This window comes from Corvus cornix, chromosome 8 (genome assembly GCF_000738735.6).
Source record: "Corvus cornix cornix isolate S_Up_H32 chromosome 8, ASM73873v5, whole genome shotgun sequence".
NCBI lineage: Eukaryota > Metazoa > Chordata > Aves > Passeriformes > Corvidae > Corvus > Corvus cornix.
The window spans coordinates 19376842-19404707 of record NC_046338.1 but is presented as its reverse complement, the minus strand read 5'-3'; the positions used below and the strand labels follow the sequence as shown (position 1 = coordinate 19404707).

The 27866-nt window shown below is 39.4% G+C and overlaps 1 protein-coding gene across 1 annotated transcript; it reads right to left on the bottom strand.

The window, feature by feature from the left end:
• Positions 1–1902: 1902 nt before the first annotated feature.
• Positions 1903–27835, bottom strand: SLC30A7 (solute carrier family 30 member 7). The gene is made up of 11 exons (XM_039556157.1): positions 27391–27835; positions 27122–27223; positions 22927–23040; positions 21387–21474; positions 19596–19722; positions 18492–18641; positions 16890–16940; positions 14827–14962; positions 7062–7152; positions 6460–6609; positions 1903–5666 (listed from the first exon to the last, which is right to left on the bottom strand). The coding sequence occupies exons 1-11, from the start codon at positions 27468–27470 to the stop codon at positions 5619–5621; spliced, it is 1137 nt and encodes a 378-aa protein (XP_039412091.1). The 5' UTR covers positions 27471–27835; the 3' UTR covers positions 1903–5618.
• Between the last annotated feature and the right edge of the window lie 31 nt (positions 27836–27866).

The following is a 27866-nucleotide window of genomic DNA, read 5'->3' as shown; positions in this document are numbered from 1 at the left end:
GTTTCAGAAGACAAGACTGCAGGAAGATGGACCTGCTTCTACCCGAGGCTGCAAACTGCACCTGCTGGTATCAGCTTCTACCATGCAGACACCTCCAGAAACTTTTAAATCTTTGATTCAGGTCATTGACATCCACATCAGTCTTGGGCTGCTGATTAGGGTAAGAAGAGTACCAGGTATCTGTGTGGCAGCACTTGCTGTAGTGCATTAACCAAACTTACTGCATACACTGTAATAAGTGCATTAGATGCTAAATTTCGCTTTTCAATTTTCCAGGAACTTAGGAGTTCTCTTACCAGTACAAAACATTAGTGTGCAAAACCTTTTAGGTCTGTGTCCATGTTTGCCTTGGGAGAGTAAATACAGACAGGTGAGAATGCTTTAAACCAAAGAAAACCAAGAACTTTCCTGTTGGACAGCTGGTGAAACAGGGTGAGAAGCTGCACAGAATTTCTTATTTCAGAAGACTGCAACATAAAATAGAACTGGATTTCTGCTAGCATTTATGAAGGGCTGGACTCAACTGCAGCAACCACAATTAACCTCCAGCCAAGTCTCAGCAAACAGACTACAAGAATTCTCTTTAAATCAGCTAGTAGATGATGATGGTTGCTATTTCAATTATTCTTCACAGTATGATGAGAACAAAGCAGACCTATATGCATATTTTTTTTAAAACTGAAGATTTATTGGAAAGACATTTGATCCCATATCTTTTCAGCAATATAGGATAGTTAACATTTTATATAGACTGTATTCAAGTAGAAAAGATTACATTAAAAATTTCTTAATATTGCACTTGGGACAAGCCGTGGCTAAGCTACTAACATTAGCATTCCAGAACAAAATCATACATAGTCTTCAGAATTTTAGTGAGCTGCCTTGTGTTACCTGCAAGATTTCTTCACAGGTGCTTTCACACACATTGCTATTCAACTGAAGCTCACTGCTAAGAGTAATTCCTGTAATTTAAAGGTAAAGGCAAGCAATATGCTGTATGCTACCAGGAATGACTTTGGCAATTGCTTCATTCACATTATTTCACACTTCAGCCAAGATACTGTAGCGATTCACTTAACTCTTGTACAAGATCCCAGCATACATGTGAGAGGCTCCAATGCACATGGGAAGTGAAATACCCAGCTCCTTTTACACATTATTTCCGCCAAATTACCACACAGGCAGGAACCTTTTGTGGCTCACTGAGACAGACGAGTAGATTGAGCAGTATTTGCACACAGCAAGACTCAGTCTTCACGTGCCAGGCGCAGCATGGCTGGCATTGCTTCACATTATAGCAGTGTCTGGCCAAGGAAGTCCCAACAGGGGCAGGCATTGCAACAAAGCCTGAACGGGGACAAATCCAAAAGGGAACCCCAGCAAGCTGCAGATAGGGATTTTCACAGAACTGTAAAGGAGGAAATAACTACTGAGTCTGTACTGAGGATCAGAGAGAAATGAAAAAGAAAAAAGAAAAAGAGAAAAACCTGTTTAAAGGGGTGGGATAGCCAAGAACTGTAGTGAGTGGCAGTCTGATGGCTGCTGGAGAAAACAGGACAGGGTTTAATTATTAACTAAAATTGTTGCTCTGAACTGGTATTTAGAGACCTTGTTTCATGAAGAAGGGTAAGTGCATTTTATAGAAGCATGCAACTGAACATCTGCACTGTGTAACTGCAACTGAAATCTGCACTGTGAAAGAAAAGCCATGGACTTTACAATTTGTTTGCAGACTGTGTGCAGAGGGTAGAAAACTGCAATTCAGCAGCAGCTTCTCCCCTCTTGTGTCTTGTTTATATTCCCAAAACAGGTTCGCTTACAACAGTTAAAAAGAGAAACCGTTAGCCTACCTTCACCTTTAAATGCTGCTTTACTTCTTAAAAAAAAAGTAAATTACGACTGTTAAGTCACTAAGGTCTATTTTATTAGTAGCAGCTTCAATTTTTGTGTAAAAATAGTGTCAGCAGCTTTTACTAATGACGCAACTAAACTTTCGCTTTAGTAAGCATTATTACACAAAAAGCAGAGTCATTTATTTACTTTTCATCTTAGGGTAGCAAATCACACGAGTAACTCAGCTCTCTGTGGGGACCCTCCTGATGTAAGGAGCCAGTCCATCCAGAGCTGTAGACTTACCCAATTAGCCTATAAAGGACCAGTCCTTACTGCGCGTATTCCTAAGAGTTTTCCACTGTTACTTAGCACAAAAAACATGGAGGCATTTTAACACAGACACTCTGTAACATTTGTTTTATCTTCTTTTTTGCTGTAGGTGTGTTAAGAATCATGCAGTTTGCAGGCTTGGTCTTTGGAACAATAGGGTTTTAAGTTACTGGTTTCAGTCACAGAAAAAAATAACCCACAAAGACAGACCAGCAAAAGCACAGAAAGTATGAGCTACAAGAGAACATGAGAAAACCACACTTTAAAAACTTGATTCAAAACTCAGTGGTGGATACAAGGAAGCTGAGTTTTAGCACATGATCTGCAGACATTCATCCATCTCTGGATGTCCATCATTCACACAAGTCTTTGTTTAAATCATGCCTTGCATCTCCAATAAAGTGTCAATAGCAAAGTGTTACATAAGCAGCCAGTGTTAAGTAATTAGCAAAACACAAATAATGGTGCTTTGGCTTTTAGGGTAAGGAAAACTGTGCTTTCAACTGCATGTTTTGTACTCTCCTAAAACCTGAGCAAGTATCCCCTTAGTAGGTGAAAAAAAAAAAATCAGATGTCCCTTGTTTACTGCCATACTAGATGTGACTGCAGTTACTGACTAAACATGTCATACACTGTGTTTTGCAGAATTTTGTGATGCTTACCCTTTATCAGAAAGCCTAAAAAGGCTTAAAGTCTATTTTGAATCTAACTTCTCTACACTATCCCCAATTATATTTGACAAATAAATGATTCATTTCTTTAAGTTTAAACATAATGAAGTGCTATCTTTCTTAGCTAGAAAACTCAGACTTGTACATATGCTTCCAACAATCAGCTAAATCATAATAAGCAAAAAGTTATTAAAATAATTCAACAGGCTTATAGGCTGTTTCACTCCATTTCCCATATTAAAAAAGTTTGCAGATGTACATTTAAAAGAATACCATCACCACCACCAAACAAACTGCCACTCTGCCAGGTTCTCACTTGGAAACTTTTCATTAAGAAACTAAAACAGTGGCAAAGCTCAGCAACTTGGGCAGGACTACAGTATTTCAACAAGTCCTGGAATAGTCTGTCCTGAAACATGCTGGTATAAAGATGACTTAAACCAAAGCCTGCTCTTGGATCATGACAGAATTGCAATGCATCTGTCTGGTGCTTGCCTTTAAAGTGGTATCAATTGATCTTCTCTAGCCTCAAATAGCAGTAACAGTAACTATTAAAAAATTAGGAAATCCTCTGGCAGCCAGCAAGCAGCAGTCTATATGCACCACACTACAAAAGAGTACCTCCACCCTATAATCACAGCCAGATTTTAATCACCTTGTCTGTGAACATACATGCACACGGTATCTTAAACTGCAGTGCTCAAATCTGCTCAACGGATTGCTGCACCCCACCCCATGCCATGTAACTTCCACCTTTCAGTCAGGAACTCTGGGCCTGGCAGAGCATCTTCCAGGTGGGACAGGGAGAGAGCCTGACAGAGTGCCAGGCAGGAGGCCAGGGAAGAGAGATGTGGAACATGCAGCCTGCTGGGAGGACACTGCACTTGCGTCTGCAGGGAAAACAAACAGGATCAGAAATAGGCAATGGAAGGATCTGAAGACTGGAAGAGACTGCAAAGATTAAAACCAATATTATAGGTGACTTTGTACCATTTTTAAACCAGGTGCCATTTATTTTGCACCCGGTTTCCAGTTCCAAGCACAAGAGTACACCCCCAAGATATGGACAAAATCAACATTCACGTTTCAAAATCTCAACTGGAAAATTCAGGAATCACGTATCAAATTTGGCAAGTGTTGTGTTTTCACATAAAAAGAAATCAGGTGCTATATAGGAACAACAGAATGAATGCAAGAAACTCTTAATACCTGTGATGAATTCAACAATATCAGTGGCAAACAAACCATTTCTGCAAATCAATCTTCAGTAATTTCATAGTGCCTAGCACTTACTACACAGACATTGTCAGCTTCTCAGGGCCTTGATTTTACTATTACCTTTAACAGGTACCAAAATTAGTCGAAAACCCATACCAATCAGTGGAAGCTATGATTTCTCGGAAGAATGCCTGTCTTGCTTTTTACTCCACCATGTTCTCTTTGTAAAATGTCCTCTTAAAAAGTCTTCCATTACTAAGTGAACTACTACAGCATAGTGGAACTATCATCTGTAATACCAAGCATAGCAGATTGCTTTTGAAAAAGACACTCAGATATCTGAGTGAAATGACTATAAATGCTAGAAAATATATGACAGACAAATGTTTCTGGAAAAAACCCAAATCTAATAACCCTTACTGCACTGAGAACATTCTCCCCTATGAAAACATACAAGGCTACAGTAAAATAGTCAAAGATGTAAGATTTGTCAACCTGGAAAAAGCATAAGCTTAAACAACATGAAATGTGGTCCTTATTTCCATTTCAGGTATAACCACCAGAAACAACCATTTTCAGTATTTGGAAAGGCAAAATTTGAATTTGATCACTTTAATAAAAATTATTACAACCTATTAAAATCAAGGAGACTTAAGCTTTCACAATTTCAGGATTTAGTTTTTTCCACCACATAATTTCTAAAATAAAAAACTTCAAGCATTTCTTCCATCACCAGCATCCTCCTTCAACTGCCCATTGTGCCCATGAGCAGCATCATGTAATGTCTCATTACTCTCAACAGTATGAAGAGACTAAGAAGTGGAGTTAAATCTAATATTTTGACTAAAATAATTTTCACAAGACATGTGCAACAAAATACCCAGCTTGTCTCAGAAGCAAGTCTCTTCACAATAGCTTTGTCTTTTACATTTAGAATTTTTCTGTCTGGTAAGATGCAAATATAATGGAAGTCTAACATCTACAGTTATGCAAGTACACAACCCCCCCGCATACATCACTAGTAAATAATCAGACTGCATACAAGATTACTTGTAAAAGTAATAAAACCCTTTGATGCTCTGTATTTATGCTGGCAAATAGCTCTCCTGATATAAAAGGCACTTTGAAAACCCAATATGGTTTGGTTCATTAAGTTTGCAAAGTACAAACAATTGTACAAACATACAATTATATTGAAGCATGTCAGCCATTGTGACATTGTCTACAAAACAAGTTTCCAATTGTTGATAACACTGGTTTTATGGGAATGAGCAGTGGTTTCAGCAGCTTTACTGAAGACATGACAGGGTTTCCAGTACCACAATCTTATTAAGTAAAAAACCCTCAAAAACTTACGAGTTTAGGGGCCCCCAAAAAAACAAGACCCGAAGTCCATAACATTCATTCAATATTTACTCCTTAGAAGTGAACTCCATCCATAGCCCGAGGGCAGAAATCTATTCAGTCGATTCCAGACGTGGTGGAGGCAGGCTCTGTTTCAAGAAGTGTTGGTACACCAGTACAGTACTGAAAACTTTGGTCCAACAGCACCATTCCAGAAGTTCACTACATGGCTGCAACATCAATCTGTATGTAAAGCTGCCTTACTCCTGCCTGTGGAAAAGGGAAGGAGGGTTAAAAATGCTGTAAAGCCAAAGCAGCTTCCTGTCCTGAACATCAGCCCACATCAGTAAGTGACCTAGCAAAAAACCTCAATGTCTTATTTTTCTGTAATTCATCTCCTACATTTAGCACATCACTCAGAGAGCATGGGACGAGTAAGGAGTTCTTCACACAGTCAAGTGCACACACATAATGATGTATTAACATTAGCTTTGCCATTATTACCTCTTCTGATTCATCCTAAATAACTGCCACACGTGAAGCTGCACAAAAGCACTTCTTACTTTCTTTTGTGCCACTTCCTGAAAAGCAAGCTGCTTGAAGAACTGTCAGGTTAAAATGGAGCTAAGCACAAGAGCGTAACGTGGGACTTGTTCAAACCAGTTCTACATTATGATTTTATCCAGAAAGCCATCACATGTGCAAGCAGCCAATGAGTAGCTTTGAGTAGGTCCAGTCTGTTGTGAGAAACCCTAAGCTAAGAGAAGCCTCATCTATTTTCTTAGTTCCTTATAGGTCAATATAGAACAACCAAACTGGATACACCTGAGACAATTACATCTGTTATTTCCATAAAGTGGCATGAAAAACTAATGCAGAGAGGTACAGTAATTCCATCTACACAACTGAGTATTTTGAAATTGTTCTATACAGCTGGAGCAGAGAAGCTTTTCAAAACAGATACCAAACTCAGAAATATTCAACCTTTCCTGATAAGAATTACGTCACATCACATGACAAGCAATTTACACTTTGAGATGTGATTTCTACTGATAAGACATACCTGAGTAAAAATATTGTGAGTCTGGCTTAGAATCCACCTTCCATCAGCATCAGGAGCTACTAATAACTTCAAAGTCCCTATGTAAACATCAGTACAGAGGGTCCAGAAATGTGGATCATGTAAACTGTAAACTCCTTGCAACTGCTGCACCTAAAAATAGAGGCAAATTTTAGAAAGTGTATTTCAGAAAATATTTGTCTGTACTATGTTTTTTTTTGTAGAAAATATTATAAAAGCCAATGCATTCTTTTACTTCTAGTTCACTGGGCATTTTGTGATCTTTTACCAGAACTTCTTATTACTATCTCTGTTATTGTAAGGAAGATGAAAACATACAGAGGATTTGTGTCTGTGTGATGATTTTGTGTATGTGTTGTGATTTTGTACTCTGCTGCATTTACATTCTACATGTGTTTTACTGAAACCGTTTCTGAAAATAGAGGTGTTCAAGAGAGAAAAGTCAGTTACTGGATTTGAGATGGCATTCAATTAAAACTGCTCTTTTTGCAAATGTGGGAATTTTGCCATGAAACATACACACAGCTGAAGCTCAGTCAGTCAGCAGCTTGATCAGTCAGAGCAAAAACAGCTTAACAGCTCACCCTCTGGTAGCACTGAGGCAGGGCATTTTCCAGAGAAGGAGGAGTTCTCTGCATCAAAATCCCAATGGATTCTTTTAAAAGTGGAACAATACTAGAAAGAAAAAAGGAAATTAGCTATTATTACTTTTTCAAAAGGTGCAAGGAGCAACCTAAGATTCCTTAATGCTGAAAAATTTTTCTTCAGTTCTTCCACCAGAAGCTGAGAAAGTTGCCATGAAATACCAGTACAGAAAATAAAAGCATTGACAAAATTGCTATGGTGTCCTATCAAAGGCAAGACTATTTCTCTCTCACAGTTTCCACAGAGTTAACTAGTGGCTAGTCACAAAAGATTAATGGTTTAACCACGGGATTTGAGAGGAAATCTCTTAGTGTCTTGGAAGTTATACAACAAAGCAGCTGTATAGCTCAAAACCAACTTCAATGGCAAATCATTCACAACCAACCATAAAAATACTCAACTGAAATAGGGTTTGCCTCTGTGTTTGGGTTAAGGCATATTTTTCTTATGAACTAAGATAATAATGGGGCAATCATAAAACAAAATTATTGTGGAACAGTCCAGCTACAACAGAGTTATTTTGTCAGAAACAGACAACTTGGCATATTCTTGAAGTAAACTAAGTGTAGGGTCTCATCCAAGCTCAAGGGTTAAACATTTGGAAGCAATTAGAGGTTCCCTCCTGGCCAAATAGTCTTGTTTAATCAGCAAACTAAGAAGACATTTAATACCCTTTTTTGTCATTATTACTTTTTGTTTTTTAATAAAACCAGGAGACCAGTAAGCCTATGCCCTGAAGCTACCACTAAAAGGTTATACTCTTATTAAGCATTCAGCATGGTGATTTTTTTGTTTAGGTGTAGTGCATCATGTCTGGTTCAGTAGCACATCCTAAAATTTTCAAGTGGATGACAAATATGTGTAGTCCAACACTGAAGCTCAAAGAGCAATTTAATTTCAAGAGCATACAAGTCACCTAACACTCTGGACCGAAAGTGATTATGTATTTCAGAAATTGTAAGCGGCATTTCAGAGTTCAGCACTGGCATCACAGCTACACTACCTGGAGTTATGGGATTAAAAGCACACCTAAAACGTTTGTAAGAGATTAACTGGACCAGCTGTTAAAGGACACTGCAGAAGCTTTGTTTAAAATCTCATGAAGTGATGTGGAATGCACAGCACAGACCAGCTGTGTATTTGCAGATGTGAACAAATGACCTAACCATTTTAAAAAAGGTGTTTCCATTTGAACATGGGAGCAGTGCTGGCTGATGGACTGCTCAGCTCACTCCCTGGTTAAACCCTGGCCAGGGATGGGAGGGAGCAAGAGGCTGCGTGACTCTTATCTAATGAACCCCTGGAAAAACCACCACCCTAAAATTAAGTCTTCTTGCAGGCACAATGCTTGTTCTAGCCAAATTCACTGCCTGGTGCTCTCTAGCACATGGCCTCCCACGTTTGCACTGCCACCAAGGCATCGGTTCAGAGATAGAAGCAATTAGGGGCAAGCATTAGGACCAGGAGTTGCCTGAACTGGACCTGTCACCAAGACAAACAGTTAGCAATGCAGTAACTGTCAATCTGTCTAAAGGAAGCTTAATTGGAGTGTCACATTCTACAGTGGATTACAGAAGTTTAGGGAAAAAAGGTTCTCTTATTAATGAACCCATCTCACTAAATAATGTCCATGTCACAAGCACTACATCAAAGGGAGGTGGAGCTGCCAACATACTCCACTGCTGAATTGATTTCAGTTTAACTCCCTATTTAAAATGCACATTTGCTTCTTAATAAAAACCTTGAAAGACCAATACACAAGTTCAGGATGCAAACTGAATGCAAGAATTTTGAACACTGACTCCATTCCCATAAATTTAACAAAGCCTCTGTAACTTATGCATCCAAAGGTTTCAAAAACCACACACATACAGGCTGCATATTATTCTCCCAGGGAATCAACTAAAAGAATAGAGAACGTAGTAGTCTGCCTTTTTATTGAAACATACCACTAAAAGTGAGAAAAGCCATGAAAGAAAGCTAACAAAAATGGCTAATTTGTACAACTTATTTACATCATTTAACAAAACTGTTGTACATTATCTGATGGAAGAGAAATTAATTGTCAAGTAGATTTGAACAGACAGGCTAAGAACACCTTGAAAGTCCAAAGAATAGAGGTAAACCAGGATGTGGCTTGATGCTGTCAGTGAAAGTTGACGCACAACCCGGGTCACACCTTCTTCCTCTATCTCAGAGCCAGTGTTCAGATACAAAGTTTATCTTTTGCAAAGCTGAAAAGGCCAAAAGACAGCTGCAGTGATGGGACAGGCCCTCACAAATGCTGTTCAGAGCAAAGAAGGACATGGATGCCCCTCTGCATCCAAGGGATACTAACTTACGTGGTAGTCTTACTGTAAGCCAAACTAACACAACAAACAACAGAATCCTGTTTTATGATGCCTGATGTTTTCCATTGTTTCATGCATATTACTGAAGTATAAAACCTTTAATTTAAAAACCAAGACTCCAGAGAGTATGCTCTTTTCTCAAACATTAACTAAAACCAGTATTACTTAATCACTAAGAGGCACTAGAAATATCAGTTCCATTTCATGTGACTGAAGAAAACGTTAGGGAAGATGACAAAACCAAGCAGGCTGAAAATATGGTTAGAGACTTTGACCAAGCTCTCTTTTTTTTGGCTTCATCATTAGTGAAAAAAAACCATGTGGCTGCCTCCACAGCAACTATTGCACTGGTGCTTCCCCCCTTGTTTGTTTTAATTTATAAGATTATTGAGGAAAACAAATAATGCTGAATTGTCACCAAGTGGAAAGCATTCTCATGCATAAGCAGTCAGTAAGCTTTGCTATTAGAGACAATTCCATTGCTTTCTGATTACCAAGCCTTAAATCTAAAATATCACACTCTTTTACAAGACAATAAAATTTGAAAGAGGCACCAACCCACAGCAAGATTTGGGTTAAAAACATACTCTCTACAAAAGCCAGAAAAGCAAAGGCAGCTAATGTTACAGCACATCACATTCCCACACAAACTGTTACAGAAGAAGTGAAAGGTGTTCCAACAAATAAAAACAAACTAACTATTGAGATGAACATGATAAATCCAGCCTGCCACTACTACACATGGATTGATTAAAAATTAAGAGTGAAAGCATCAAACTCTTAATTAACCTGCATCACATTCAGATACTACTCATACCCCTTCCAGTGCCATCCTGTTTGTGCCACTGTTTCTGTAGGCATAGCTAGCAAGACCCTGGCATTGTCATGATCTTGGACTGCAAAGCTGAAAACAACTCTGGGTAAAGAACCCTTTACACAGACATTGCATGCAGAGCACAGCAGGAAATTCATTCAGTGCTCTCAGCACTACAGAAAATAGAAGGTATTTGTGACAGGTTTCATGGAAGGTAAAAAAACATTGCTAAGGATCAAGACCAGCTATGGTTCTTCAAAATATGGTTCTTCAAATACCATAGCTCAACATCTACAGCCAGATTTCCAAATTCTGGGGTTTTCCCCAGCCACCATCCATATCCTCAGTGTGAAGAGTGTTGGCCTAGTTCAGAACTTTAATAAAATTTTTTTATTAGGCAATGGCAATTTTAATCAGACTACAAGCTTTGCTTAAGACAAAGACCACAGGTTTAACATTTGCTTTACTGATTTTGAATTCTTTGTTCTCATAACAATGTAGCACCTTGATTCTCAAGCAAGGCTGACAGGTACCATTACCCTGTAAATAAGGGTAGTGCTTGACATTTAGCAAAAATGGCTTAAAATAACACCACCAGTAAACATACTAGTTTGGAGGAGTTTTGCTATAGAAAGTTCCTTCTGAATCTTAGTGAATGCAGCACTTCATTAAAAAAAAGTAATTTTTTTTATACTGTTATGCCTCAAACATGAAAGACCCCAAATGTTACTGGCACACCCTCCCCTGAAGCTCTTTCATATTGTATCATGTTCAAGCAGCTCTAGATTTTATGCAAAAAATTATGTAACCCGTGGAAACAACTTCACTAAATGACTGAAGTAAATTGCCTCATTTCTTTGACCACTTAATATGCAGTCTGCATGCTCTATGCAATCTAGTATCAGATTTAGTCTACTGTGCCTTTCTAGAAACATGTGGGTCTAATAGTGGTTTAGGACAAACTTGATTTATACCAGTTGTGGCTTTTGCATGGTGACTAGTTTCACATAGCTGACTGAAATACTAAAATTGCTTCAACATTTCAGAACAAGGCTTAGAATACCAAGGTTAAAAACTAAATGAATATTTAGTTTTAAATATTGAAAGCAGTTTAGAGACTTGAGAAATTGTTTATTGATTCAATGCATATATAATTATGTGGACAACACCTTGAGAAAACTTGAAGAGTTCCAGCCTGAACTACAATGAAATAGTCAAGCTTTTGTTAAAAAAAAATTTTAAATGGTGGTAAGACAGACTTGTCTATTTTAAGCATGTCCTATTTATGCTTTACTTGCATAAGATAGTAGAGAATAATCGAAGAAAGAGTCATTAGATATTAGTGGTTGCATCCAGGAAAATTCAGATCCCACACAGGATTTTCACTGGGCAGTCAGAATGTTCTGTGCTAACTCACGAGGAGTTAGGCAGAGAATGTCACCCTAGAGCAGTCTTAGCAGAGGATCACAAGAGCAACAGAGCAACTGTGTCAGCAGCTGACAATTTGCACTAATTAGAGATGTTGTCTACAAAAAGGCTCAACCATTTGATTTAAACGCACTGCTTGACTTCTCTGAAGAAGCATTTCTTAACCCGTCTGCACTTACACAAGATAAAACAGGTTACAACGTGGAGTCTGTACAGCTTTACACTGCCCCAGTAAGTTTTTCAGTCATCTTACACAGGTATTTTTGTGATTTCTTTTGCAAGCGTGGCCATCATTTCAAACAACTGAATGGAGAGGACCCACTAATAGGAGCAGGCAAGGCTTGAATAAACCAGGGAGAGCTGCCCAACACTGAAGCAAGCAAACACTCAATCGAAAACGAATGAACAGTTATCTCACATAGACACAAGCAATCCTAGATTAAGAACCGTGATTTTCCTTTGCATTCTCATCCAACAGATTTGATATGCTATCAGTTCACCAGACATAGTTCCATAAAAGAGAATAAGGATTTCTGTTCTGCCTTTATTCCTTCTTTTTATACAAAAGTATCATAGAAAGAATACAGATTAAAAACCAAAACCCTAAACAAAACCAAACTAAAACAAACCCCACAACAACAAAAACCCCCAACAAGACAACAGAAAAACAGGAATCCTGGATCTAACCTACCCCCTACTCATACCCTGCACACTCTGTAAGTCAAACTCAGACCATTAAGCAGTAACTTGGAGAATACAGTTCCAACTAGGGCAAAGTCCCCAAACACCATTAAAACTTTTGAATGACTTTATCAGAATGGCTTTTGCATTTCTGGCTCAAAACTATGCTTCTTTTATTACAGCCACAAAGATCCTGATTACAGAACAGATCCTGATTTTTAAACACCCGTGGATGGGGTCTGCTTGTTGGGGCACACACATGCTCTTACTCCACTTTACCTAGTTGGTTTAACTAGTAAAAGGGATACAAACAAAATTGACAAATATTCATTTGAAACAGCAGACAATTATTTAATCTGAAGCCAGATTTACCCCAAAAAATTATGTCCTTCCCACCTCAAACCCACAGGTATCCCATGAGCAGACAGACAATTAAAAAAACCCAAACAAACAAAACCCAAAATCCCCCTCACACCCTGAACTAGACATAGCTCTTGCCATGACCAGTTTAAAGTATTTCTGCAGTGTTATTCCCCTCAAATTTTAAATTTCACAGCACTTCAGTAAATTTTTTTTCTCTAGGTTAGATTTAGGTGACTGTAAAAGATTAAGTACAAAACTATTATATATCCTAGCAAGCATCACCTGGGCTCCCATATTACTGTTACAGAAGATCACCTTATGGGAAAATCTGAAAATCTTTTTGTGCTAATTCTTAAAGAACACTTCAAACACAGCATAGTGAAGAATAGGCAAAATTAACAGTGGTTTTATGTCCAGAAGTGTAAATGAAGATTACTGAAGTCAAACACCATAGAAAGGCACTCAAGTTCTCAGTATCCATCTGAAACTGCCAGTTATCTAATTTATAATCTTAAAGTGCATTTCAAGCAAAACCATCAATAGTTAAGTCTGTTGGACTGCTTAGAAAACAAAATATCATCACAAAACCACCCAACCCTGCAATTAGTGCTCGCTCCACTGATGTGCCAGGATGTGTCAGTCTGCATGAAACGCAGGCTTGCTTCTATCAGCTAAGATGCAGCTGACTGCACTGATAGCAGAATTATTCTACTGATCATTTATAGCATCAAGGACCAACAAAATAACATCACAGGCTGAAGTCTGGCATCAGATCAAAAAACACATCAAATAGTGAACTTCTCCAGCATTTTCAGCATAGAACACGGGTCTCAAATGTTCCTTCTATCTGTGCTAGAAAACCTACCAACAGCATTATTATGACACCTCTGTTATGGAATTCAGTGTTATTTCAACTACTGTATGAATGGAAGAAAAAAATGAATTGTCATTCATATGATATTTTCTGCTGTACACAAAGCTAGACCCTTAAAATATAAAGTGTATGGAAACCTGTGTTTTAGCCAGCCACTACCTCTACCTCAGCAAGTTTCTTCCCCCTTGGAAACATGCACATTTTCTTTCCCATTTTCTGAGATTTCAGTAACAGAAGTAGTTTGTAATAATTTGTCATTTATGAAATTACAGAATGTTTAAGTCAAAATCTCCGAAGTTTATATTAAAGTGGTGATTTAATAGTGATTTCTATCACCGACAGTTCTGTGGGTGTTGCGTCTGAAGCCTGCTGCCCTACTCTGACAAACAGGGAGACTCACATCAACAATCCTGTGAATGCTGCCATGCACAAGCCATAAACATGCCATACATGGTATGAGCATAAGTAGCTGCAGTTCATCAGATGACACTCACCACTGCCGAACAGACAAAGGTGTTCAGTTATTAGGTTGTAACTGGAGTTGTGGTATGCTACCCTATGCCACCATTGAAACTGCTGCCAAAAAAGCCTTATAGCATCACTAAATGAAATATTTGCTTGACCAGTCAAATCCAAATAGCTTCACATTTACAGTGATCTTGTCCAGGAGTACTTGAAGTATTTCCATCAGATCTTAAAAGGAATAAGGATGTCTCAGCGTACAAATACAAATAAAAAGTTCTTGTTGAGGTAAGAAAACAAAATTAAAACCTACCAGCCTTGATTTGTCAAGGACAAGGGCACATCCTGTGCCAGCAGTCTCAACTCTGCTGCCCTGAAAGCATTCTGCTCCATTTACTGGAGTACACTGGTTTATATAAGCATGTACTAAATACAGAGATGAATCTTTCTACAGTTTGAACCTGAAAGACATTTTTGTATTATTATGCAAAGAAGGACAAAATATGCAGATTTAAGAGCTGAAGTTGTAGCTGAGGAAAAGGGAAAGAAAGACAGCTCATGTAAGAGCTCACCAGAACGGCTGTATAGAACAGAGGTAACACACCACTCTTGGAAGAAAAGCAAATGTTATAAGTCATTAGCATAACAAAAACCCTTTTTCTTCTGAGCTGTAATTTCTGCTGTAACTAGCATCAAAAATACTACCAAATACCAGTGATAGCAACACTTACCTTACACCTATAAGTAGTGCTATCAGCATTGAACAAATAGGATCTGCTATCATTAGACCATAGTTCTGCATCAGTATAGCAGATATGATTACACCAATACTTCCCAGCGTGTCTGCCACAATGTGCAGAAATACACCTGTAAGAGATTAAGTGATACCATTACAACTTGCTATTCTTAAAGCTAATGCAGCATTTCAGAGATGTTTTACAAAAAGAAGTCTCAAGAACTAGATAATACAATCTATACTTGTTAAATTTGTGGTCAGTTTTGGGTCCAACACGCAAAGATTTTAATGTATTTGTGGAATATGGGCCATTTGAAGAATTTACATTCTTTTCTGCACTTAGCAGTAATAAGTATTTCATAGCAAGGCTATTAAGTTAAACAGTGATTAACAGCTGCAGCTAGACTTTTCTCGTTCAATACCCACTCATATTATAGCACAGAAACTCATAGTCCCTGATGCCTACAGTAGTGAGTACTGTATAAGATGGCCAGACTGTTAAAAGAAACAGTTCTGTGAAGCTTTGACACATGCTAATGTTTAACTGACAACACCTTCTAGAAGTTATTTGGCAAAGAAATCCAAGACAAATAGTTTTGAGAATTAAACTATGCTGCAGACATGAAAAGCTTTACTCTTACTCTGAAGAATAACACTGCCTTCAAGTACAAAGAAACACATACTTTGCAGCTAGTCAAAGTTTAGCCTTTGGAGCTCTCTGCTGGCAGTGACTGGAAGTCATTCAGAAACAGCTTCTTGAATGCAATTCTCCAGACAGATAATCCCCTCTCCTAAAAACAACACACGACTATAAACCAGCTCTTTGGGGATTCTCCAAGTCTACATTTGTACTGGGTCTGGCTGGGACAGAGCCAGGTTTCTCCAAAGCAGCCTGCACCAAGGCCTTCTGTTTCTCACAGCCCCACAGCAAGAAAGCTGGGGCAGGCAAGATGCTGGGAGGGCACCACAGCCAGGCCAGCTGATCCAAACGGACCAGAGGGATATTCCACACCACCCAACACCATGCTCCCCAGTAAGACTAGAGTGTTGTCTTTTCCGAGTAGCTGTCGGTCAGACTTCCCTAGGCAGTGATCTGCTGGTGGGAGGTAATTGCTTGTGAGTGACTGTCTCAAGAATGATGGACTTTGTATCACTTGGTGAGGTTTTTCACTCAGTATTGAAAAATTAAAATAAAACCAGGTCTTTTTAAAATGCTTCAATTAAAATGAGTCTTTCACAAAAAGACTGACTTTTGAGTATCTTCAACTGAAGTACTGAGTATACATATACATACTATGGTGTACTGTAAATTCTGGAAGAACGTGTAAATGTTTCCGTTTCAAGGACTACAAACAAGCCAGAAAATCATCCCATGAGAGAAAACCCTACGTACATTTGGGTATGCCAAATAATTACTACCTCCTACATCTCATAATTGTCTCCCTTCAACTTCCGAACATTTAAAAAAAGTAAAACAAAACCAACAAACAGCCAACCAAAGATCAAAACCAACATCTAAATTATCCATAACTAATGCTCAGGAGATCAGGGACTCCAATTCTACTTCAAGAAATTTAGATGCATTACCATCTGCTCTAAACCAACTCTAAGAGCTTGATGAAATGCATATTTTAAGCTCAGGTACTCTTTAACAATTATATCAATCTGCATTTTTTAAATACCTTCTATCTTAATCACATTGTTCTTCATGTTACAGAACATATATTGCAAATAGGCTCCTTAGGTTTCTGCTTTTAACCACTCTTTCCTAGTTTTTCATTGATTTTTCAGCATCAATAACAGAAGCCGAATCCCAACTTTTGGGATGTCTCTTTTAAACTGTGTTGACACTGCACTACATTTAGACTTCTGTGAATGTCTTGACATGTCATGCACAGAGTACAGCAGAGCTATTTACAGGGGGAATGGAACTTCATTAAATAGCTCCTTTAAGAAAAACGTGGCATTTATCCAGAGGGACCCTCTAAAACACGTGTGATAGACCCAGGCAGGCAGACTGATAAAACCAATAAACCATCATACTTATTCTCATCATACCTTGTAAAATCTGTTTGCTGGATCCAGCCATTACTTCGAGAGAATGGTCATCTGTGAAGACAATTATTGACATATTAACCTAGACAAAGGCTCTCTCTAGTGGTCCTTCTGTTTGGAAATGTCTTGAACAGAGGCTGCTCACAATGACCAGCTTTTACTCAAGCTATTGTTTTTTAATGCAGCAATTAAGTCTTAAAATGCATTTTTTTAAATAAAACATCACTTCACACAATAGATTTCTACCTATGTATATATAAAAATAAATAATATACATTTGTTCTTAATTAAAACAAACTGAGAGGGAAGACCTTGCTAGTACATAACAAAATAAGACCCCCTCAAGAAACCAAGTCATGTACACAAGTGAGAAGAGTAGGTTTAAATAAATCTGCTAACCAGAAATACTTCACTTAAGCAAGCATTTATACCTAATGTAAGACAACAAGGATAAGACTTGGAGAAAGAAGAAGTAAGTAAAAAATCTTCTCATCCAAGCAGATTAATGCCTCTGTAGCATTAATCTGAAAGATGTTTTAAGAAAAACTTGTTAAGGGATAGCAAAAGGCTTCTAGTGAAGATATACAATAATTTACACAACAGATGATTTGAACACCAAATTGCACAAAACAGATAGCCACATTCACTGGTCTACAAGGGTGAGGGCCATGGGGAAAGTATGGAAGAGGCAGCAGCAGGGAACTCCTGCTTTCCAACCAAATTCCAGGAGAACTACTGAAAAACAAATGCCAATTTTCTAAGAATAGCAGGGAAGGGACAAGTAAATATTTTTACACTCCTTCTCACCTCCTGTCTGCCACGTCCCACACTATTCCCTGCTCTGAATGTGCACATTTTGAGTCACATCAGCTCCCAGCTTATAGCTTAGGCAGGAAGGACTGACAACCCTGCATTACCACAAGGCTTTCATTTGCACTGTTTCAAATAGGTGGTATCTACACAATCTCTTCTCCCATAGTGAGGGCTACTGATCATATTTTGCATGAATGTCTCTTCTCAGATTGTTTGCCTTCATAGAAAAGATTTAAGCATAGCTAACATAACAAGTATCTTTTTCATAACCATCTTAAAACAGATTACAACTACACAAAATGGGGAAAGTCTCACTTGAGATCACAAACCAAGTACAACTAACAATCCCTAAGTACCCAAAGATCATTGGTTCATTTTTTCTAATATCTTGAGCTGTAAAATTATTCAAATGGAGAGCACCAGCAAAGCAGTTTAACTTTGTCTATTGATTTTAATGAAAAAAATGAAACAGGCCACTTGATAACTAATTTCACTATATTGCAATAGCATACAGCTGTTCCATCTTTTGCCAACACATAACATTACGGTGAACATTCAAAAACCAGAGGTAAAGCAAAATCTTTAAAAACTAACACTGAAATTACTGCAAGTGAAACACAAAATGAGCCACAAAACACGCTAGTTGCAGAGCACACCAAACATTTAATGAAGCTATGTCCAGGTATAATCACAATAAGCTGCCAGCACACTCTTTTTTTTTTTTTTCAGTGAATTATTAATAGCAGATTTAGACTGAGTCAGGATGATCTGTGGCATCAACTCAGTACTTACCATGACAATAATCCTGACCATGAGAGTGTCCATGGCCGTGACCATGAGTGTGTCCATGGGAATGTTTATGTTCGTGGCTGTGCCCATGATTTCCGTGACTGTGCCCATGGCTGAGACCACCGTTAAATAGAGAATGGCTGTGCTCGTGCCCTATAAACAAATATCACCATCAGAGCATGATGAATACATAAATGATGAATACAAGTACACTTACATTTGTTCCTCAGCTACTCAAACCTATTCATCTTTTAGGTCATCTTAAAGTATGCCTTTAAATAAGTTAAGAAACTTAACACAAGCTGTTTGTCATCTACAGCTCTGCTGTGCAGACTTATTTTATATATATATATGTACACATAAAATATACCAGATTTGAGAAGTGCTTTTATACATTCCCACTTCTGAGACTTGTGCTAGACTTTTAATATAATTTGAAAAATGTACACCTAATTAAATATAAGCACTTTAAAAATAGCTGTTTTAAGAAACCAGAAATTGACTTTCATTCACAGATTAAAAATTCAAGCTTAGATTGCTGCTTAAAGACCAAAGACTATGTTCTTTCACCAGTATATGTAAGTTTATATGTTAAGCTCAAAGAGAGACCCATAGGCTTTGCAGAAAAAAACCCCAGAGTGTTTACCACGTGTATTTAGACAAATAAATTCTGCATTTCAATTCAAAAGACACTAAGCTGAGAAGCATCTGAATCAGAATCATCTCATGCTTAAAGTTTGGTTCAGATACTGTTTTCTAAATTTTCCAGCAACAACCTTGCTTAAGTACAGCTTAAATTTGTCCAAAAAGATGCTCTGCAAATCTCTTTCAGTAAGGTGCAGAAGAGTGCATTAACTCCAGAAAGCAGATTCTGGACTTCTAGGTGTTCCAGTTAATGGATATTAACATGAGAAGTACAACAGTGGCACACCAGGGCTAGTAATAAAATACAGAAGTCAACAATGCAAGAAGAGGTCACAAACACATTTGGCTAGGATTGCCATTAACAAGACATCAAATGTAATACTGGGGTTCTCATTGGGGGTTAATAAGGTCCTGGAACACAGGCTGCCACTAAAGGAAACAGTACTGGAAGTTACATCCTACCAGAGCCATGTGAATGCCCGTGACCTCCATGCTGAAAAACAAATATTCCTATGAGATTTACAATGAATCCTAGTATAGAAACAGGAAGAAGTCTCTCATGATGCACATCGGGAGGCTCAAGTGCTCTCTAAAAAAAAAAAATAAAATGAAACAAACCAAAAAGCAAACATAGAGTTTTACAATCTCTTTACGTTATTAAAAGGCACCAAAAAACTACTTAGATACAGGAGCATTCTTATACATAACATGTATATAGACATACTTTAAAATTATTCTGGGCTTTCGGTTTTTGGGATGATACACAGACCAAATCTCACTGTCTGAAAATAAAGTTCTATTATTAAAGCTGTGAAAGTACAGTAGCATATTCTCAAGAGTCTAGCTCAGTTTTATCATAAGATTGAGTTATGCTGTGGGATGTGGCTCAACACCATTTGAAAACATTCAGGTTTGTTCCAGTATGTGGATTGCTTAAGTCACCCACCATCTGTAAGACTTCCAAGAGACTAGAATGCCATTTCTTCCTTTCTCCTTAGAAAGGTGAGGCAATGAGGGCAATGAAATGAAGACTGAGAACAAATTATGACATTTTTTAGAAGTTCTCAAATCTAGATTGATTTTTTTTTTCAATTCTTTTTTACCCTACTTTCTCTGGAATTTTTTTCCCCATGAGACATTATAGACCTAATACAATTTGCATCTGGAGCTAAGTATTGATGAGTGTAAATTACTACTGGCAGAAGAGAAAAACATTCACCACCTCTCCACAAGGATGAAAGGTACAGGCAGTAAATAGCAAGACAGTAAAACTTCTAGCAGATGTAAAATTTTAAAGCAACTGAGAGAAAGAGATTCATAAGCAAAGAGAATACTTAGCATGGGAGCTCAGATCAGCAGGAAGAGAATTATGTTTCAACATTGCCCTTGACCCTGTCATTATTTTTAATTTTTGTAGTAAGTTTTGCTCCTGTATCTAGATTTGGAGTAAAGTTTTCCCAGGCTTTTAGGCCATTTCAGCCCAGCTTTAACTGATTGTGAAGTATTTACAGGCCTAACAATGTAGAAAAATGTTCCTGAAAGCTCTTCCCAATTCTCTGTTAGCAAAAGGAAAATTCAAGAGACTTATTCTGAACTAGAAGTCTAAACAAATTTACAGTGTATTTCCCATTAAAAAGTAAAATTATTAATTGAAGCTGATTAGCTCTTCATGCTTGATGTTGCCCTTAATGTCTAAATTTCAATCTTGAAATTATCATCTGAACCATCATGTAAAACAAATTCAAGAAAAAAGCCCTTGTAAATGTTTAACCTATCACTATTTGCCATTTATATCAGACTTCAAGATTTGGAAAACAGTGCTCTTTCTTTAACAAGCTGGTCCAACCTCACAGAATGTTACTTATGACTAACTTCTCTCCTCTGAATGACTAGTTTGGGCCTTTCTTTCTTGGCCTCATCTGTTCTTTAACAATGAGAAGTGAAGATCCTTCTAAAATATCCTTAACTGGATGAAAAAAAGGGACAGGCTCCATCTCACAGAATCTTTACACATAAACAGAATACACTATTTAAGAAGCTAGTACCAATAAACTGAAAAAGCTGGGCTTCTCTGTCATGAAACAGCAACTTCAGATGGCCCCATTCTCTGTTCAAATCACAGATTTTTAATCAACTATGAACATAATTTAATTTTTCAATTCATTAATTTCAATAATTTATTCCTAGTAAAAATAGAAATGTTTATCCATATTAATTATAGAATGAAATAGTGTAATTGATTTCATAACATACCTCAACACCTTCAGAAAAAATGAAGAATGCTGTAAAGATGAGGAATAAACCATTTACAAAACCAGCAAGTACTTCTGCTCGAACATACCTTCAAGAAAAAAAAAAGCAATAGCAGATATTACCACCTTCGTTTAAATGCTAAAAATTAGAACTTAAGAGACTGGAGTGCAATCTTCTAGCTCTCAAACAGTTTTATTACACAGGGATTTGCTACATGGAAGATGGCATATAAATTATGGATGACTATATAAAACTGGCCACGTTGTATTTTGACAGAGACCTGATCCAGATCAGCCATTCCTGACCTAGATGAAAGAAATCTTCCAGTGTCAAAACCTTTCCATTTAAGATTACGTCTACTCGAAGTTACGGTATAAACGCATATTTGGAAGCCACAAACTAAGATAAGCATGCGAAATCTAATCAACATTTTCTGATGTCAAGTTAGGTTTAATATTAAACAGACATATATTAATTTGCTTCCCCTCTCAAAGGTGAAATTTTAGTAAAAGTTTTAAGTAGAAATTAATCATTCTAACATCAAATTTTGACAATGACAAACTGCCAGCTTAGAATAACATGTAATTTCACTGTAGCAAACATCAGACTTAACAAAGTGTGGCTGTTATCTGATAAATGGAACACCAGCTGTTTAAATGCTGAGCAGTAATTAATACAGAACTTGCTTTCACTGCAATTAGTTCATGGTACGATTCTCTCTAAATTGATTTCTATGCACACTGGAGCTTCCACCTAAATTAAACTGTGCTTTAAGTTTCAAACTATATGATTCATACGTAAGCAAGGCAGCTGAAGCTAAGTGCTGACACTCAAGTCAATAATGCTGTGGGGAATGCCCATGTTGCAACTCACTTGCTGTTAGTCAGTATTACCAATTAATAATATTGTACCACCAGTATTGTTTTATGGGGCACAATTGCAACGTTCAGTGGAACCAAGTGCCTGTCAAATGCCAGCTGCAGCAGGTAAATCCACCAAAGGCAGTATGGGATGACACACCTCAGCTTTGAGGCTCTGTATTAACGGCAGTCACAGCTCCCAAATCCTGCTGGTTCCAAGGATCTTGGTTTATAATCTCCAATGCAGCTTCACTGAGACTTAGCTCCTTTCAGCTGTAACTTCCTGTTCCAAAGAAGGAGTGGGACACCAGCAGTCTGGGAATCGCTGCCGCACTCCTCACTGCACTGTGAGGACAAACCCAGGATGTGGCTGCTCGTTCTTCACTGGTACCATTAAAACATGACAAGGCAGGGCAACTTTCTGCTCTGTAACTTGTTTCCACTAGCATGATCAGAGAGATCTTGGAAGTGATAAACCTTCTTCCCAAAAGCAATGCCCTCATATTTTTATCCTTTTTAGTGGGATATTAACTTACATGTTGACATAGCTCACCTTAAAAAACCCTTCACTTTCAACAAAGTTTTTCCACATTCTGCAAAAAGCTTTTGTTTGTACAGTGAAAAGTGACTATCTAAACATTTACTATAATACATGAAGGTAACAGCCTGGAGTTTCTTACCCATATGAGAAAGCATCGTTTGACCTCCATTTTGAAATAACTGAAGCTGCTAATCCAGCCAATAGAGCAGTACAGTCAAAAAACATATGAAAAGAATCTGATATTAGACCTAAACTGGAAGAGAACAGGAAAAGTGTTATGTTTCATATGCTACATGTTGAGTATGAAAAATAAAAAAAAAACCCACAGACATTAATCTTTTACACACTGGCAAAATACACTGTGTTTCTAAGCTTCAGGCATGGTTTTGCTAGCACAGAAGAGAAAGAGACATCCACACTTCATCACCAACAAAAAATGATGCCAAAACTGCTTTTGTCAGCTTAGGGAAGGCACTTTGGAAGAGTGCTTGGCAAAAATATCCTCCTAGCATATGATTTTGGTGATAGTGAAAGGTGGTTTCCACTGACACAAACCAAAATCCCTGGAGTAGATGTACCCACAGCCACATCTCTCATCAATATAATTCAGCCTTAAATCTTTGCCTTAGCAGTGGCAAGGCACTGACTAGAAGATACACACCTCTGAGATCTAGAGGCTGAAGGAATTAGAGGCTGAGAGGCTTATTTCAAAGACCAATGTCAATATTGATTGACAAACACAGTTAAAGGAAACCAGCATGCTAAAAAGTTCAAAGCAACTTAAATTAGTTCATGAGTTAGCCAGTCAGTAGAACTTGTATCAGTTTGTAGGCTACAGGTAAACTGGGGTTAACACCACACACAAGAGTTGCCAAAGTTTACCAAAGTACTCATGAACAGGTTCTGTAAGTCTGCAGGGAAGTACATGCATTGAAACAAAAAAAAATTGCTTCATATTTTAAAAGACATTTGATACAGAGGTACTGTTGAGCACTTGTTAGTCAATAGTCCCAAAAGTTCAATTTTCCCAGTCATTTGGTTATCTAAGAATAAATACATTACATACACAACTTACTTCTTGGAAACTCAAGCACAAGAAGCAAGTACTGGTTTAACAAGTTCTAGAGGATAGTTGCATACTCACATTGAAGTCAAATACAGTTTCATTAGCCAAAATTCCACCACTTCACATTAAAAAGCCAAACCATTTCAGCCTTACTGAAAACAATTACAACAGTAATCTTAAGCGTTCCAGATGAAACACTCAACACTGGAAGTAGATTTGAAGGAGAGGAAAGAGAACAAGTGTCTTGCTCTATATAGTTACATATATACTTTATGGATACATACAGAGTTATACATACACACAACTGTAACATATAAGGCAGAGGAATGATGGCATGGTAAATTGTCCTTAGGTGCTACGGCCACCAAAGCAGGAGAGATGAAGCTGTTCTGAACAAACTTGATAACAAGACCCATAGGCTAGATGCCTACAAAGCATCAAAATGGAATTTGCTATTGAATTCTTAAAGGGGTTTAGTGACATCTTCCCCCTTCCCAAAACCAGGTGACATCTTTAGGGAAACAGCTCATTTTAGGTTTGTTTCTGAGCAGTTAAGAAGATCCAGTGAGGAAAAAAAAAAAACACCACAAAGCACACCAAATATTCAGGTAGAAGGCAATTACTGACAGGAACTTAAGTTGTAATGATTATGAAATGGAAGGAATAAGCATGGCTAAACAGAGAGAGCTACTGCTTTCTGAGGTATTTGGGTTTTGGTGGGTTTTTTTCTTTCTTTTTTCTTTTATAAAGCCTTCCGGGAAAGAGAAGTGTATAAGAACTGTGACTCTAACAAAATCCCATACAAGTTCTAGAACCAGAAATCATGCAGCAAGTTATCACGGCACAGCGCTCACACCTGCCAAGTCTCACTAAGGCAAGACTTACCTTAAGGGCAACACCAATACACCTGCACTGCTTTCAAGACCTAAGCTAACAATTGCAGGTGGCCAGAGGCATGTGGATTTATCAGCAGGGGTCAGCAGACTGCATCTGCAATGCAATTCACCTCCTGGCATAACCATGCTCTGTATCATAGGTACAGCTACAAGTGATTGAGCTGCACAAATGGCAGGAAGACTGGTAAGAGACCAATCTCATTTCATCTGAGGCTTTTTTAAAGTGACCTGTACAGTAACAAGACCTTAGAAAAAAGGGGTGCAAAGTGATTACTAAAGTAATCAAGCGATCCAGTCAATGACCAGCAATACAGTGAACCACAGCAACATGGGATTCATGCAAGAACTCCTGTTAGAACCAAACACATCATCCAGAGTATAAACTAGTAGAAACCCTGTACTCAGACACACTGTGTCTAAATAAAGACACTTCCACAGCTGATTTAGTTTAACATCAAATTAAACAAATGTGCACATGTAGCAAATTTCAACCTTAAACAAGCAAACAAGCTCTCAGCCAGCAAACTCGTGACCAGTGACAGAACTCAAGGAAAAGGCATGAAGCTGAGTCGGGGGAGGTTTAGATTAGACGTTAGGAAAAGGTTTTTCACCCAGCGGGTGGCTGAGCACTAGAACAGGCTCCCCAGAGAAGTAGTTGCAGCGCCAAGCCTGACAGAGGAAGGACAACACTCTTATGTGAGTTCAGGAAATAACCTATTTGGCAAACAAAAGCTCAGGAGAACTGTAAGGGCAATGGAACTGTGTCTTCAAAATGACAAAATAATTTTCCCTATGGGGTTCCTTGTTTGCTTGTTACATGTTTGCTCTTCCAAGGCATGACCTGTCTGCTTTGACTGAAGACATTCCTCATTATGTTCTCTGCTACCCCTGTCTACTAAAGTGCTTACTAACACACTGTTTTGTTCTAGCCCAAAATCTAGGCTTAGAGATACTTAACACTAGTGACTTGAAATACAAATGAAAGGTTCAACTAATGGCTATGCAGCAAATCCTAATTCTTAATCTCAAGTATGAACAAAAATAAGTAAGTGCCTTCTGAATTCCAATATGCCAGATTCTTCAGTGACAAAGTTCTCTAAGTGTCACTAAAGTTTCTCAGTTTAGTTTTCTCATATACAGGACTTTTTATGGTCATACTACCAAAAAAAATTGTTACACTTAAAAAGACAGACATCAGAACAAAGTCACATGAACACAAAGCTCTTTGTATCAGAACAGCTAAGAAAAATATTTACATCTGCTGAGTTACTAGAAAAAAAATCCATACTCAAATAGGCAGACTATGCATACAATAACCCTCACACAATTGCAAAGTGAATCAACATCAAAGCCTAAACCAAACACATTCAAAATTATTTGGGTGCTGCCAAGATAGTCTGTACCCATGACAGTGCTACATGCTCACTGGTGCCACAGTAGCAATTACTGTAATCAAGGTTAAGGATTTTATAGTGTCATTTGAGAGATTCAGAACAACATGGCAAATATTAGGATGCAACCGTTTCCAAATTCACATGCTGCAGTCGCTCAAGACTTTTAAGAGCTCCAGTAATTTGTGTCTATAGTACAGCTTTTGGTAAAGAGGACACTGCAGGACCTAAATGACATTTCCATGCCAGTCCACTCTGAACTGAACTATTAACAGAGACTGAAATATCATCATAAAACAACTTCTCTATCACTAATGAAGCATGATGGAAATACTGGCACCAGTGCCTGTTCTCTACCTTTATACTGTACACCAGTACTGAAGTTATTCTGCATTTCCACTTTTATTTTGCTACAGATTTTTCAGGAGCAATTTAGTCAAGTCTCTTCCATTTTCTTGTGAATTTTTGTGCTATGTAAAGTACCACTCAGCTATACAAGGATGCATCAATTCCTGTTTTGCCCTCGAGACAAGGATGTTTGAGTCAGCGATATCCAGGAATCAACCTACAGACGAAGCCACACTCCCCAACAGAGGATCTCTGCGGCAAGCGGCAGCTACAGCCCCCGAGTCCCGTAAATCAGGCCAAAGCCAGGCTTCCTCCTCAGCAAAGCACCGAGCATAACAGCAATTCCAAACAGCATTCCTCCGCAACGCGTCGAGTCGCGCCCGCCAGCCGGAGCGCCTCCCCCGCGTCGCCGGGACCCGGCAGAGGGGATGGCGGCACCGGTCGCTGCCCACGAGAGCGGTCCCAGTCAGGGGAAGCTGCCCAGCCGCCCCCAGGCTCTGCCGAGCGGCCCCTCCGGACGGCGAGCCAGGAGGCCCGGCCCCGCCGAGAGGAGACGTGGCACTGGCCGGGCGGGACGCGCCGCTTCCTGCGCGCTGCAGCCGCGCTCGCCCCGCCGCGCCCCCGCCCCGGTACCTGTTACTCCAGATGCCGTAGAGCAGCTCCACAAAGGCGAAGGAGAGGTTGAGACAGAGGAAGGAGAAGAGGTTGCGGGAAGTCTTGTCCGCCAGGATAGACCTGCGCACGGAGCACACCGCGGGTCACAGTCCGCCGCTACAGCGCCAGGAGGCCGGACCCGCTCGCCGGGCGGCCCAGGCGCCTCGGCACCAGCCGGCACAGCCCCTCCGCGGGGGCTCGGCCGCGGCGCCGGCAGCGCCCGGCCTCGCCCGCACTGGGCCACTCACCTGAACCAGCCCGACACCTTCCTGAGCAGGTTGAGCCTGGGCGGCTTGTACTCATCGTCCTTGATGGAGAGGGGCAGCATCTTTCCGGCGGCGGAGCCGCGGCGCGCCGGGCCGGCAGAACGGGCAGGCGGATCGGGAGCGCTGCCCGGCCGGCCCACACGCCGCTTCCGGCCGCCACCGCGCCTGCGCCGCCGGGCACCGGGGCTGAGGGGGCGCGCCGGGGGCCAGGCCGGGGCTGCGGAGGCTGCTCGGTCTCGGGGCTGCGCCGCCCGCTAATGAAACACAACACACCCCGAACGTGAACTGGTATCCGTCCCGTGCCAGCCGCTCGCTCGCGTTCCGCTTGCGATGCCGGGTGCTCTCGGCGCAGCTGTTGCGGCAGCGCCCGGCACGGGGCGGGGGCGGCAGAGCAGCGCGCTCGGCGTGTGACACCCAGAGCCGCCGGAGCGCCCCGCCCGCCGCAGCGCACTGGACTA

Excerpts from the sequence above, each read along its gene's own strand:
- SLC30A7 (XM_039556157.1), bottom strand. The coding sequence starts at position 27,470 with ATGCTGCCCCTCTCCATCAAGGACGATGAGTACAAGCCGCCCAGGCTC. Across the intron at positions 21,475-22,926 it reads AACGATGCTTTCTCATATGG|GTATGTTCGAGCAGAAGTAC; the intron begins GTAAGAAACTCC and ends TTTTTCTTGAAG. Across the intron at positions 18,642-19,595 it reads CGGGCATTCACATGGCTCTG|GGCACGAGCACAGCCATTCT; the intron begins GTAGGATGTAAC and ends ATTTGTTTATAG.